Source organism: Aulostomus chinensis, chromosome 12 (genome assembly GCF_037954235.1).
Source record: "Aulostomus chinensis isolate RoL2024-O1b breed Wild chromosome 12, RoL_Achi_v1.0, whole genome shotgun sequence".
In the NCBI taxonomy this organism is placed as follows: domain Eukaryota; kingdom Metazoa; phylum Chordata; class Actinopteri; order Syngnathiformes; family Aulostomidae; genus Aulostomus; species Aulostomus chinensis.
In genome coordinates this window covers 6,257,738-6,271,982 of record NC_141331.1, presented here as the reverse complement: position 1 = coordinate 6,271,982, position 14,245 = coordinate 6,257,738, and the positions used below count along the sequence as shown (strand labels likewise).

The 14,245-nt window shown below is 42.7% G+C and overlaps 1 protein-coding gene across 1 annotated transcript; it reads left to right on the top strand.

Annotated features, from left to right (window-relative positions):
• The first annotated feature begins 5,597 nt into the window (after positions 1-5,597).
• LOC147251839 (UDP-glucuronosyltransferase-like) lies at positions 5,598-13,968 on the top strand. Its single transcript, XM_086219789.1, has 5 exons — positions 5,598-6,487; positions 11,619-11,750; positions 12,005-12,092; positions 12,296-12,515; positions 13,376-13,968. Exons 1-5 carry the CDS (start codon positions 5,627-5,629, stop codon positions 13,656-13,658), a joined length of 1,584 nt encoding a protein of 527 aa, XP_086075915.1. The 5' UTR covers positions 5,598-5,626; the 3' UTR covers positions 13,659-13,968.
• Positions 13,969-14,245: the final 277 nt, after the last annotated feature.

The window sequence follows — 14,245 nt, the reverse complement described above, 5'->3', positions numbered from 1 at the left end:
GTGACTTTTACTTCACCGCAATTTGGAATGGAGGCTTTAACTTTTGCTGGAGAACTATTTTATCTTGGTGTTTTTTCACTTTTCCTGCTGTAAACAATCTGAGAACTTCTCCTAGCACCGGGGAATAGTAATCTAACACATCAGCCAATAAATTAAAACTCTTTCAATATCAAATCCACTGACATCTTGTTCTCTAATTTACATCCATTTGAAGGTTTGAGATTAGTTCCTGCAGTACTAAAAGGCTTCATTCATCTCTTATTTCTGGAACATGCAATGAACCCATCTGTCTTTCATGATTTTGGGTTCAGACCTATATTTCATATGGCTAATATGTTTATTTGCTTGTAAAATACGAGTTTAGAGTGAATTATTTCTCGGAATATGATCCTGCTGATCTTTTTACCATCTAGATCCAGTGTGTACGATTATTTGCTCTTCATTGAAGACAGAATTACAAATAAGGGGACCATTATGGAACGATTTAGTCAAAATTACTTTGGCGATGATATGGAATCGATGCGGTAGTTTTCCAAATTACCTTCATTAGAGACTCGCCACCTTTTAATCTGCCACGTTTGGGTAGAAGGAGGGAAAACAAAGTCAGAGAGTACACACAAACACACACACAAACACCCACACACACACACACACACACACACACACACACACACACACACACACACAGCTGCAGTCATTCTTATCAGCGTTTCTCTAAAGCAAAAGTGTACGAGCCACGCCATCTGTAAACTGCCAACTGTGTTGTCTCGCCTTCACAATGAAGCAAATACTTTTCATGGTCTTTTAGTTGCAAACAAACATTGTCGTAAAGGCTGATATCAGGCAATACATTTCTTTCTTTTGCAAGACTCCAGCCAGTAGGATTCTCTGCAACGATCCTGACAATCTAATAAAAATGACTCTAATTTTCGGCGAGAAACTTTTAAACAAATGCGTCATAGATTTGTAGGAATGGTCAACTGGGCTGTAGGTGATAAGAACCACAAACCTCCAGCATCTTATCATTTGAATGCTTTTTTTCCCCCCAGACTTTGAACAGGTTACAACTCCACTCAACATTTTAGAAGTGAATTTATAGAACATAATTTGCGTGTATTTTTTTTTTGCATGACATATCAGATAAACAAGGGAACGTCACATTCCGCCTTTTCAGCTCATCGTGACATGAATGACGTAGTCAGTCAGTGTCTAGATGTTTGTTTAGTGAGATAAAACAAGGTCTTTTGAAGGAAAATGACCCCTTGATTATACAGTAATTCACCTGAGTTCTGCTTGGGCGTGTTTTTATGGCTTTGGCACCACCACCTGGTAGAACATTGGATTATTTGGTAGAAAATCAAATGTCAAAGCCAGTTCTTTTGCTCTTTTCTTGACATTAGGGGTTAAAATCCCATTGCGAATTTATACTTATTTGTCATAAAATGCTCAACTTGCTTTCTTTAAGACACTGATTTGAGATAAATTCTGATTTGGCCATGAACTTGGCTATGAAGACAGGTGTTGACAAGCATGGGCTTGTCTGCAATAGACAAAAAAAGACCCAGAGAGAACTTCTAATATCGTGTGAAGGTTGCAAGTATACAGCATATACTTGATATACTGCATAGGAGGATGAGTATTTCCTTATAGGACAAGGCTGTGACTGCAGTCTGTTAGATTTAGGCAAATACAATCGCACGACTAAAAAAAGAGCACATAATCTGATGCGTTGTGTGAGATGCAAGATTCACACAGGAAATGAACAACGGTTTGCTGCTGTAGGGATGTGGCCGTTCCCTGAGATGTTCACAAAGAAGAACTGACAAGTGCAGACATTGATATACGTCACAGTTCCAGCAGCAAATTTGAGATCTTATATAAGGTGTGACCCTCAAACAACCATAAAAGTAGCAAAAACTGTGCAGACAAACACCTTTTATACAATACTTCAATAAAAAAATGACATGGCACCCACTCAAAATCAATATCCCCAAGTCCAACAGTCTGCAGATACAGTTGGAGGCAGGGTCAGCCATGACATCAGCACTGGCCGACGGTTACTGCTGTCACAGGGTCACCTAGCTGTGGAACAGCTGTACCCTGAAGAGTTCCACCTCCAGACAGCTAACTCTCTCACAAGATGGCATATTTTGCCGTGTTTGTAAGACTTCTAGCAAATGGAAGCATAAAAAATAATAAAGCAGGCCTATTATTTGCCTCACCAGCCTCCAAAACAGAGATACAGGCAAAATGTAAGGAGCCACTCATTTTAGGAAGGAAAGCACTGGCGCTCTCCAGTGCAGCCTGGGGAGGGTCATAGGAGGCTAGCCGAATACATGAAGACGTGACGGTGTTTGTAGGAGTTTCTCTTCTTGCAGAGTGAGATCCAATCAGAGGAGGAGGAGGAGGTCCTCACAGAATGCAGGCCGGAAAAATACCTTAAACACTAGTTTATTTCTGATGGAAGATATTGAGATGAAAGACAGCTTTAATTTAAAAATTAAGAAAAAAAGACTTGCCATTAATAAATCCATTCCAGGCACCAGGGGAAGTTAGTGGCTCAAGGTTCCAGCCTCTGGAGGTTGGAACCTTCCAGGAACCTGCTCTCCCTCCTGAGCCCACAGATCATGCCAGCAGAGTCTTGTTGCTGAAATGTGCTGCTCATGGAACATGTGAATCAGTTACTCAGTAGGTTTGTTCAAACAAACTCTCTCAATAGGTTGGCTTATGGTTACCTGCACATGTAAATGGGTACCCGAAGCTGTCGGACGTGTTTAACCTGAGCAGTGAAGCACAGATGCTGAGTGTATAGAATCTCCTCCTGAACCCCTATAATGGGCCTTGGCTTGCAATGTCACTGCTCTATACAGAAATCAGACTTTGCCATAAATGCTTGACGTCAACTTTTCTGAAGTATCTTCATGCACGTATTCGAAAGGGCTACCGTGAAACTTTTGGAAAATGCAGCAGTGCAGCGAGCAGCGATCCAGACCAGGGTGCCGAAACACAAACAAGAGCTTCACCTTCAGCTCATGTTAAAGAAGTTTCCTCGAGTCTTGCAGCAGAAGTGGACACCCAAACGTATATAATATGTTGCCCCGTGCTGATTTGGAGTGTGAAATACGAAGCACCGGCTCAACGAGATCAGCTACAAACTCTGACTTAGGACAAGCAGGAAGTCCAGGCTACACTGTCCACGATGTCATCTGATAAACCAGAGCGGTTGGACTCATATTTACGGTGTTATTTGTCCCGCAACAGAGTCGAGGTAGAATAACTAAAGTCCTGGTTGTTCTCTCTACATTTTATAATAGATTCATCAATATATTAATTATTTGCAGTAATGGGAGCAGGTCTGAAATGTCTCTACATCCGATGTTATTCCCACTGCACAAAGGTAGGGGAAAAAAAAGTCTTCATGCATTTTGATAGTCCTTTAGTTCAACTTACCTAATTGATCAATATTTTTCTAATATCACGTAAAAGCACATGGTTCCAGTAAAGTTAGCCTTTAGGCCAGGGAGGAAGGCATTCGTGTGGTTTCTGCTATCCAGCCGTGCCTGCTGTTATCAGACCAAACGAATCAAATGGTGATAGTGACTGGAGTCATCTTGCGCAAAACAATTTATGATTTTACAGCTTTTTTTTTTTTAACGGAACAAGTGTGTCGTAAAAAGAGCTCCCGGGGCCGCAGTCCATCACATAACAGATGGGGAAGAGCATGAACATCTTAGAGAGAGTTTTTACGGAAATTAAAATTCACAATTGCCCCCGTCTGCATGATGAGTTGAACAGTCTGTTTTTACAGAGACAGAAAACACAGGGGTCTTGGTGTTAAAAAAAAAAAAATACAGCTATAGTCATTTTTTGACATATCTGAAGAGTTGAGACTAAACAGGATTAAACCTGTGAATGTGCACTTTTCAAGTCACGGGCCCTTTAAGATTTGTGCATGCATGCTATACATCCAAGGATGACTCAGGCTGGGAGGTGACAGTGCTTATTTATCCACTTGTGTTCTGTCACGCTAACTACTAGTACTTCTTTTTTTTCTTTTCAGAACACATGTATCACATTGACATAAAAAAGACTTTTTTTCTTTTTCAGCTTTCCCACAGTATTCAATTTAAGCAGTTACACAACAACAAAATAATCAGTTCAATGTCCGCAAATACTCTGACTCAGCCAATTCCCCCCCCCCCTTCATTCATGACAAGTGTTTGAAGAAAAAACAAAGCCAAACTTTGTCAAGAGTTAAGAATAGAAGTAGGACAAGCCTCCCCCTCATTTCTGTTGTGAACTGAACCAAAGAGATACCAACTGCGTCTGCATGGTCAAGGCATTTGGGTTTTGCACATATTTAAACAAAAACCAAAAAAAGTTCACTTCAGATCAGCGATTGTCAAGATAAGATGTGCAGGGAATTATGACTCTTCTTCCCTCTTTGTGTCACCTTGAATTACACAGCCAGATGTCTCCATCACGGAGAAGGGGAACAAAGGAGCAACACGTCGTAGGACAGGAGAACCGCCTCTTCTGCCTCTAATATTGCTCGGATATCTATCATCATGTTCGTATGAAGTGATATGATGTAATATGTTATTCACTTTGTGCAAATGTTTCCTAGAGGTCTTCTAAGGTAAACAGGTGGTAGCACGTGAAAAATTCCACAAGCTACATTTTTGGATTGATTCTATCGCCTCTCTTAAAGCGGAGCGTCAGTTTCCTCCTTTTTGTGGGCTTCACACACCACCAAACTTGAATAATGGCTCCTGTGTGTGTGTGTGTGTGTGTGTGTGTGTGTGTGTGTGTTTTGACGAAGGATAGTTTTGTCACTTTCCTTCAAAGAAAATTTAAACCTGTTTCTGGGTTTATAGGCCAGTTTCTATTGAAGTTTATGAATTGTTTTTTAGCGAGGGGGTAAGGAATGCATCATGCCAACAAATGTCCTCATAAATATAGCCAAGTGTGCCTGTGTTTTAGGGTGAATGGAGGGAGGGCAAAAGAGGACTCTGGCAAAAGCTCATGTGTCTTTGAGGGGGAGGAGCGAAGGCACAGTAAAAGTAAACTTTGCACTACTTTGCTCTAATCGGCGAGCTGTCCAGGCAGGTAGCAATCATGAAAGTCTTACGTGTCTGTAGTCTGCTACTGAAATAAACAAATACCAGCAGAAATAAAAAGCAACTGACATGATATAAGAACGATTAGAAATCCATGGAATAAAGGAGAACAATATGGGATCAACAATGTACAAATCCCTCGTTACATGAGGACAACGTAGTGTAGTTACTTCGTAGGTTTTAAATGTCAAAGTTGTATTTTTGTGTAAAATGTACTGATTTTACACACTGAGACGTGACAAGGGAGACTATAGAGACACATATAGTTACACAAGAAAAAGATTAACCTAAGACAAACGCTGGCTGCTACACAATACCTCAAATTCCACTTGAATCTCTTCTCTGTCTTTCTGTTATGTAAGAGATTACCTGATAAATCAATCTGAGCTTCCTACAGTATGTAAATACACACACACACACACACACACACACACACACACACACACACACTCACACATATAAAGCCTCAGCTCTTACAAGCCCGTTTGCACAGCAGAGAGGACGCAATGGGTAGCAGGGTGTGGTTTCCTGCGCTGGGACTGCTGGTCTGGATCTGCTCCCTCAGTCTGGGGTCTGTTAAGGGGGGGAAAGTGCTGGTTATGCCGGTGGATGGGAGTCACTGGCTTAGCATGAAGATTCTGGTGAAGGAGCTCACTAAAAGAGGACACGAAGCTGTGGTTTTGGTGCCTGAAAGCAGCCTGCTGATCCATGGCTCGGACCAATACAGGACTGAGATCTACGCTGTGTCTTATTCCAAAGAGGAGCTGGACAGCAAATTCACAGAGCTCAAAGATAATGTTTTCCTCAAGCCGCCTAAAATCACAGACCTGTTTATCAATGTGCAGCGCTTGGTTAACTTTACTTCCCTTCAAGTGATAGGTTGCGAGAATTTGCTCAACAACAAGCCACTACTGAGTCAACTCCAGGGAGAGGGCTTCGACCTGGTGCTGACAGACCCCTTTCTTCCCTGCGGTGCCATCCTTGGTCGCGTCCTCTCTATACCAGTAGTCTATTTTCTGCGTGGACTTCCATGTGAGTTGGATTCTAAGGCTAACCAATGCCCTGCTCCCCCTTCCTTTGTTCCAGTTTACTTTTCTGGTAATGGACCTGTCATGACCTTCCCAGAGAGAGTCAAAAATGTGATCATGTCTGTTGTGGAATCCTACATGTGCAAAGTTATATACGGTCACTTTGACGACCTGGTCAGCCGGTATTTTGGAGACAACATGAGCTACAAGGATCTCTTAAGTCATGCTGCAATCTGGCTTCTCAGATATGACTTTGTTTTCGAATGGCCCAAGCCAGTCATGCCCAACACTGTTCTTATCGGAGGTATCAACTGTGCAAAGACAGCTCCTCTGCCTGCTGTGAGTATGCCACAAGACAAGCCTGCTCTGTACATCTGGATGCAGTTACAACAAGTTTCCCTCTTTCTGTCAAGAAATAGGAAACCCCTGGACTTGCTGTAGTAAAACCCCAAATTTTACTGGAAACCTGAAAGGAATATAGACATTTTTACAGGCTCTGGAAGTTAACCATATGCATTTTCCCCCCCTTTTTTAAAAGAACAAAAGTTCAATTCAATAGTTTTAGATTAAAATGACATACAAAAAAAAGACTGTAATAAATGAGAACCCAATTAAAACCCAAAGAAAATTAAGCATTTGAGTATACTGTAGCTCATTCTTTTGCTGGGTAAGTCTGTTTTCCTCATCTGCATTTTAGCAACAGCCAACTGGCAGCAGCCCTCAGCAGAACAAAAGGCTTTGGCCTCTTCTGTAGCCAAATATGTTCCGCAGGAAACAGCTACAACTGCGACTGGACTTCAGTTTAAAGCAACATTACGTTGAGTTGTTAGTTTCAACATCGCCTGATGGCACTTTGACTTCTGAATAGGAGAATAACGCCTCTCTCACTCCCAAAATGCTCCCCCACTTTGTAATTTGAGCTCACGGAGAAAAAAGTTCCCACTTTCGTGCTGCTTTCAGGAGCTAGAGGTAGGGTTGGATAACTCAGTACATAAACTGGGACAGAGGGCACAAGGACAAAGGAGCATGTTTATGGAGGAAGGTAACAGGAGAACAACAAGATGTTTGCTTTACAACTCTGTATTACTTAGTTTCCATCCATGTTTCCATACACACTTTGAAAGGTTCACTTAAAAAAAAACAACCATCAATTTCACAAATGTATTTCATGCTGGCTTGCGAGTTTTTTGTTTGTTTGTTTGTCTGTTTGTTTGTTTTTCCATTTAAAACAGAGTTAATGCGCAAAGAATCAGAATCAGAGTCAGTTTTATTGTCATTATACAATTATAATGAGATTGGAGCTTCCCCTGTAGTGCAAGGCAGCATAGAATAAAAAAGTACATAAGGTCCAAAATAGACATAGAATAAAAAGAGTAAAAAGGGATAATAATAAAAAAGAGATACACATTTACAGTCAGATTTGTGCACTCAACAGTATTTGCCATTGCAGTAGGTAGCAAAGTGTGTGATGCATTAGCAGCTGGATGGTTGAGTGTGTGTTCTGTGTTATTGCACAGAAGAAAAATTCCTTTTTCCGATGAAGCTCTGGAGGCTCCAATCCAGTAAATGGAAACATGCCTCATTCACATTTATTCATTTTGCATCATTTCCAAAGTTTCCTTGAAATCGTTTGAAAATAAAAGTGGAAAACCCGAGTCGTGTAATGCTGGCTGTTAGAATATGTACCAAAACCACTGCTGGTCCAGATCAATATACAATTCAATAACAATATTAATCATATGAATGAAGGCTAGTGAAGTACTCCGCTAATTCTCTAGTCAACAGATTTAATGAGGCACCATCCCGTAGTCTACCAATTGCACCAGCAGAGGCAGCTGCTGCTAGGGAAAAAATGTACTAATTCAGCTTCAACTGAGTAGAAATACGGGTTTGATGGTCAACCCAAAATGGGTCATCAGCTGGGGACCACTGGTCATTGATGTTTCACTCCTTTAACCCCAGGATATCGACCAGTGTCGGAGCAATGGCAGGGATTTCTCCCTGCCAACCCCACTGACCCCCTAATTGTTTCTTGGCCGCCAGCTCCTATCCTTCCTCTGCAGCCACAACCATAAGTTGCCCTTCTCAGCCTCCTTCGCCAGCTCCTTTGTTGCTCTCTGACGCCCAGCTTCGGTGCACTCCAGATATTGGAGCAGGAGAGGCATTGGGGAGCCAACAAAGCCCCTGCACCCCATCTCCACATCGTGAATGGTGACTTTCCAGCCCGCCTCCCTGCACTCTGCTTCCAGGTCTGTATATTTTGCCTGTTTCTTCTTGTGCACCGCGTCCAGACCCTCCTCAAATGGAACAGTAAGCTCCACCAAGTGGAGCGTCTTACTGGCCATGTACCACAGCACCATGTCTGGCCATAGCAATGTTTCTGCGATTTCCCAGGGAAACTGTAGCTTCTTCACAATGTTGGCCTTCATACTCCATTCGCTGCCTGGTGAGAGTTTTCATGTTCGTGGGGCAGGCAGCATGGATGTTCTCGCCAGCCCTTGCAAACTGGATGGTTTGTCTTGCTGGGGCAGCTGGCTGACTGTTTGCGCCCTTGCAGGTTTCTTGACCTGGCCGGCTTGATCTTCATCCTTGCCCAGTCTACGAGCTCATCGATCCTCTTCAGCAGTTTTGCTGTGCATGCTGCTGTCAATTGGTGGCGATGTCATCCATGTAGCCTCTCAGTGGCGGTAGTCTTTGACCAGATGGCAGCTTCACTCCTCCAACCATCTTCCTTGTCTCAATGAGGATGAGCTCGAAGGCTGCCATGAACAGGATGGGATAGATTGAGCATCCCATTGCGATGCCCACTTCAAGCTGCTGCCAGCCAGAGGGGAAATCCTGATGAGTACAGCACATCTGTAGATCTGAAAAGTACTTGGCCACATTTCTTTAATGCAGTCTGGGATGTGGAAGAAATCTAAGGTGAAGTTGATCAGTTGGTGCAGGACGATGCTCTTGAATTGCCAGAATGGTGCTGGAGTTCTGCTCCTTTGGAATGATGAGTGTGACAGCTCTCTGCCATTCCAAAGCAGTGGTGTTCTTTTTCCAGGCCACTTTAAAGAGGCTCCACAGGATTCTCAGGAGACCGGGGCAGTACATGTACACCTTTCAGTACGGTATGCCGATTGGACCAGTGGCTGAAGCTCCTTTTGCTTTACGGACCACTTCTGCAACCTTGCTGAGTTTGGGGAGAGCCGTGTTAAACAGGATGACTGGGGGGGCTGGGCGAGGAACATAACCTGGAGATCCCAACAGGGTGGATTTCCCTGGATCGCTGTATTGCTCCCTCATATGCTTCTCCAACTCTGCTTTTGTGATCTCCAGTTTCCCAGTCCTCTTGTCCTCCAGCAGTTCTCTTGCATGCTTGAAGGGGCTCTTGAAAAAGTTTTGTCTTTCCCTCTTCTGCTTTCGCCCATGTTGCCAAATACTCTGCCCTCCACAGGTTGGACAGGCTCTTCTTCACCTCCTCCCACAGTGGCTTGAGGCCCTCTCTCTCTTCCTGGTTTGCCTTCCCCCACTGCTATTGGAGTTGGTGCCTCCTCCACACCAGCTGCTTAATTTCTCTTTCCCTCCTTCCTTTCTGCTTCGGGCCCGATTTCCACTTCTCAGCGATAACTCCAAATCGGCTTCTGCATTCCTCGTACACAATGTCCCTGACAAAGTCAAGCTTATCTCCATCCGGCCATGGAGAGAATGGCCCAAGATTGCTGTGATATCCTCGTCCAGCTTCTGCCAGACGACGGCCTCGCTGGCTTATGGCCACATGATGGCCAGGCTTTGCCCAGGTTCTTTCCTCTTCCTTCTCTGGGCTGGATCCTGGTTGTTCGTCTGGGTTCTGGGTGTGTTTTTGATGCCACCGTCTGAAGGACTGTTATCCACCATTGGCCTTTCCACATTCTCGTCCTCCATCCTTTCAGCGGTGCAGGATTTTTCTGCTCTGTGGTTTGCAACCTGGCTTTGGGTTCCTTGTGTGTGACCTGCAGTTGCACTGCACTGTTGCTGCTGGCCTCTCACTGTACATCCCTTCTTTCCTTGGTGGATTTGCAGTCCCCTATAGGTTGTCACATTCTCCCACCCACACCTGCATTTCCTTTTTTTCCTAAAATCTTTGTCTGGTTCCATTGCAGTCGTCGTCATGTGGTCAGTCCTTGATGGCCCTTCTTCCTCCCTGCGGGACTTCGGGCTGTCTTCCTGTATTTTATTTGAAACATAAAGTAATTCTATGATGACTGAAAATAGTTTGTTGCAATGGTTGCAGAAAGAAAACCTCAAATCTGACCTCAAATCCCCCAAAATAAGGTGAAAGAGCTGAGCCAAGATATACATTTTCTGGACCGGCCCAACAGAAAACCATTGAACTCTTGAACTGAAATATGGAGACAACATATGATGAACACTGATACTGAGATGATTAGAATGATTGGTTTAACTGTTAATCAGGATTCAGTCATGAGTTGGCCGGCATCCTCAAGAACAAGTTTGTCAGCTGGTCTGGAATGTTCAGGGTTTGAGAAGTAAACCAGGAAAAGCTGAATATGTAGAACACGGCCGAAGGAGGAAGAGGAGAGAGGAAGGGGAAGGTCTCTGTGTGAGTGGGTGACAAAGTTTACAAAAGCAAGCAGTGTACTGGTGAAATCACAAGAAAGTCTGTGTTTTTCCAGAATATCCTAATGGGTATTATGATATTCTGATGAGTTATATGGAAGATAAAACTACATCAACAATCATGACGGCAAAGTTCAAATGCAAGTTCAATAAAAGATTTTTTTTTACACTACTACTGATAAGTTAGTTTTTTCAAAATTAAAATTTCTTCATCCAAATTTATTATGGCCATTCCGGCGTCTCTGAACACTGTAATTCAAGCGTGTGATTAAAACTCTTAGCACATGAAGCGCGCAGCTCTCCACCAAAGGTATGTGACGCCATCAGAATCCGATTCAATCCATTCCCCAAGCGACACTCTCCATCCTTTCCTCCTTGAACCGATGTTGTAGAATATTTTCATAAAATAATAAAATATGATCTGGCCTTTTACAGGCATTACCTGGTTCAGTGTGCAGCGTGTGATACAGGCTGAAATCATCTCTGCACGCAACCTGAAGCTCCTCAAATGTCAGGCGGTGTTTTTTTCCCCCTCACAAACAGCAGCAGGTGTTACAGTTATCACATACTGAAGACTTTGTGACCGTAAATCCTCTTTTTAAACAGTTACAGCAGAGTTTTCGAGGCTTAAGGTGATTGCCTCTTCTCTGGTGACAGCAATTGTTGAGTCATTATGCAATTAGCTTTTTTTTTTTTTAATGTCTTGTTGGAGAAACTCGTACAGAAACTCATCACATAGGGACCCATAGTTCTCCCAGCACATTTTGTATCAGTTTTTTTTTTGTTTCACATTTGGGGGTGCCAACAATTTTGGTTATAACAAAACTGAAAAGTTGTTTTTGTGTCTTGCATATTGTCCCTGCAGGATTTGGAGGAGTTTGTGGAAGGCTCGGGAGATGACGGCTTTATTGTCTTTACCATGGGCTCGATGGTGTCCAGCATGCCAGTGGAGAAGGCCAATCAGTTCATTGAGGCCTTTCGGCAAATTCCACAGAGGGTAACGACAACCTGATCACAATCAGTCAGCTAGAGGAGTCTGATTCTCCTTGATTTTAAGCCCTAGACTTCTTTTGATTGGTCTTAAACCCTTATTAGCCACAGGAAGAAATGTTCAAATATATGCTAAAGCCTAAATCCAGCTAAATGCAGGACTGTGTCCTCATCAGTCAGTATAAAAATCTTTTTTTTTCTTTTTTTTAGTCTACATAAACAGTTTGCTCATAAGACGTATTGTGGTATTGTTTGTTTCAGGTTGTGTGGAGATACACTGGAGTTGCACTTGATTCTGTACCCAAAAATGTCAGACTTATGAAGTGGCTTCCTCAGAATGATCTCCTAGGTGCGTCTGGTTTTCAAAGCACTATGGTACTGGCAGTAAATTTAAAATAATTAAGTATTCATTTAGTATAAATATCATTCAAGAGAAGTTCATGCTTTATTAAAGAATAAGTTTTAGTTTTAACTTGGCTGAATCTGATCATTTTAAATAATTATAGTCGGACACTTCAACCTTGAACTACGTGTCTGCTGTGCTCCCCTCAGCCCACCCAAAGGCTAAACTGTTCATGACTCACGGAGGAACCCATGGTATCTATGAGGGGATCTGTAACGCGGTTCCCATGGTGATGTTCCCACTGTTTGGGGACCAAGGAGAGAACGTACATCGCATGGTGGCTCGCGGTGTCGCAGAGAAACTCGGCATTTATGACATGACGACTGAAGAGCTGCTGGCTGTGTTAAATAAAGTTATTCATGACAAAAGGTAAGATGACAGGACGTATACACAAATAAGGCAAATCAATTGTTAAAAAAAATAAAACCTGAAAAAAAATACTTTTGTTTTGTTAATTATATTTGTCAGGGCACATCCATAATCAACACACTTGGACATTTTCAATTATTTTTACTTAACTGTCTTCTTACAACTAAATGTCGAACGAAGAAAAAAAACGTACTTAATTTTGATCATTTTGACTTATATTGCCTATCGTAACAGTTTTTTAACCTTTCTAAATAAAAGGTTAAATTAAATTTGCTGAGATATGTACCAAACCCAGATTTTTTTTATTTATTTTTTTTTTTTAATCGATTGCAGAATATAATTTGCATGCTAATGTATCTTTGCAAGTCCACAATAATTTATTTAGAAGAGTATTCTGACAAAAATTTTGCCTGAAGCAAATCTTGGATATTGTACCATGTTGTGACTTCGATTAACTGTTCAGCTGTAGCTTGCTGCAAATGTATCCCCACATTCAGGAAGCCATTTATTCATACATGGAGGGACGCAGCAGGAGAGCGACAGGGGAAGCTGTGCACTGTTGGAATTCATACCAGAGAACACCCACTGTTTAAAGTCCAGTTTTAAGAAAAAATATTCTGAACCATGTTCATGGACCAGTTTGCTTGCTAGCATTCTTCTCCACTGCCTTTAGTCTGTGACAGTGTTTGCTGCTAAACAAACCAGAGTAACTTGATGACGGTGTGCCCGTCTGTCAGTCTGTCTGACACCTACAATCTGACATTTGAACCCATCTCATGCATGTTTACACATGAAACACGATCACGGCCAACACTCTTGCTAGTATACAGTATGTTAACTGGACTAACACCTCTCCCCAGTTACAAGGAGAAGATGATGAAGCTGTCTCGGATCCACCTGGACCGCCCTGTCCAGCCTTTGGACCTGGCTGCGTTCTGGACCGAGTTCGTCATGCGACACAAAGGAGCAGCCCATCTGAGGGTTGCTGCACATGACCTGAACTGGATTCAGTACCACAGCCTGGATGTCATTGGCTTTCTTGTCGTTATTGTCCTCATGGTTCTGTGGCTGGCCCTGCGATGCTGCTTGTTCTGCACCCGCAAGTGTCTTAGGAGTGGAAAGGTGAAGCCGAAATCAGAGTAGTGGATCTGACGCAGCAGTCAGTGAACACTGTACTGGTGTGAAAATTGGAAGCTGATGCACTGTGATCACAAACTAGTGTAGTGTATGTGTCCTCTGTGTGTGTGTGTGTGTGTGTGTGTGTGTGTGTGTGTGTGTGTGTGTGTGTGTGAGTGTGTGTGTGGGTGTGTGTGTGTGGGTGTGTATATGACCAGCCATTAAGGGAATATTTTAAACCAGTCTGTATCTTTACATGTTTTAAAACAACGCAAAGTTTAAGCTAACGGATGGAAAATCTAAATTCAGGAAAAATAAAGCTAATTTTTTTTTTTTACCTAAGTTTAAAAAGTGTTTTTTCTAAATATAACACTCTCTTCCCTCCTGTATGGCCGGCACAGAGTTAAACACCGGACAGATGAATTTAGTGACTTGATGGTTCTTCCAAGAGGTTCCCAGCTTGTGTGCGTTGTCACCACATGGTCAGAAATATTCGCTGCAGGTTTAAATTTGACTTGATAATCACTGCGGACTCCCATGGAGAACACACACAAGCAAGCTGATGACTGCACCCACAATCAGGTTCACCAAGTCAGCAGCCATGCTAGCGGCAC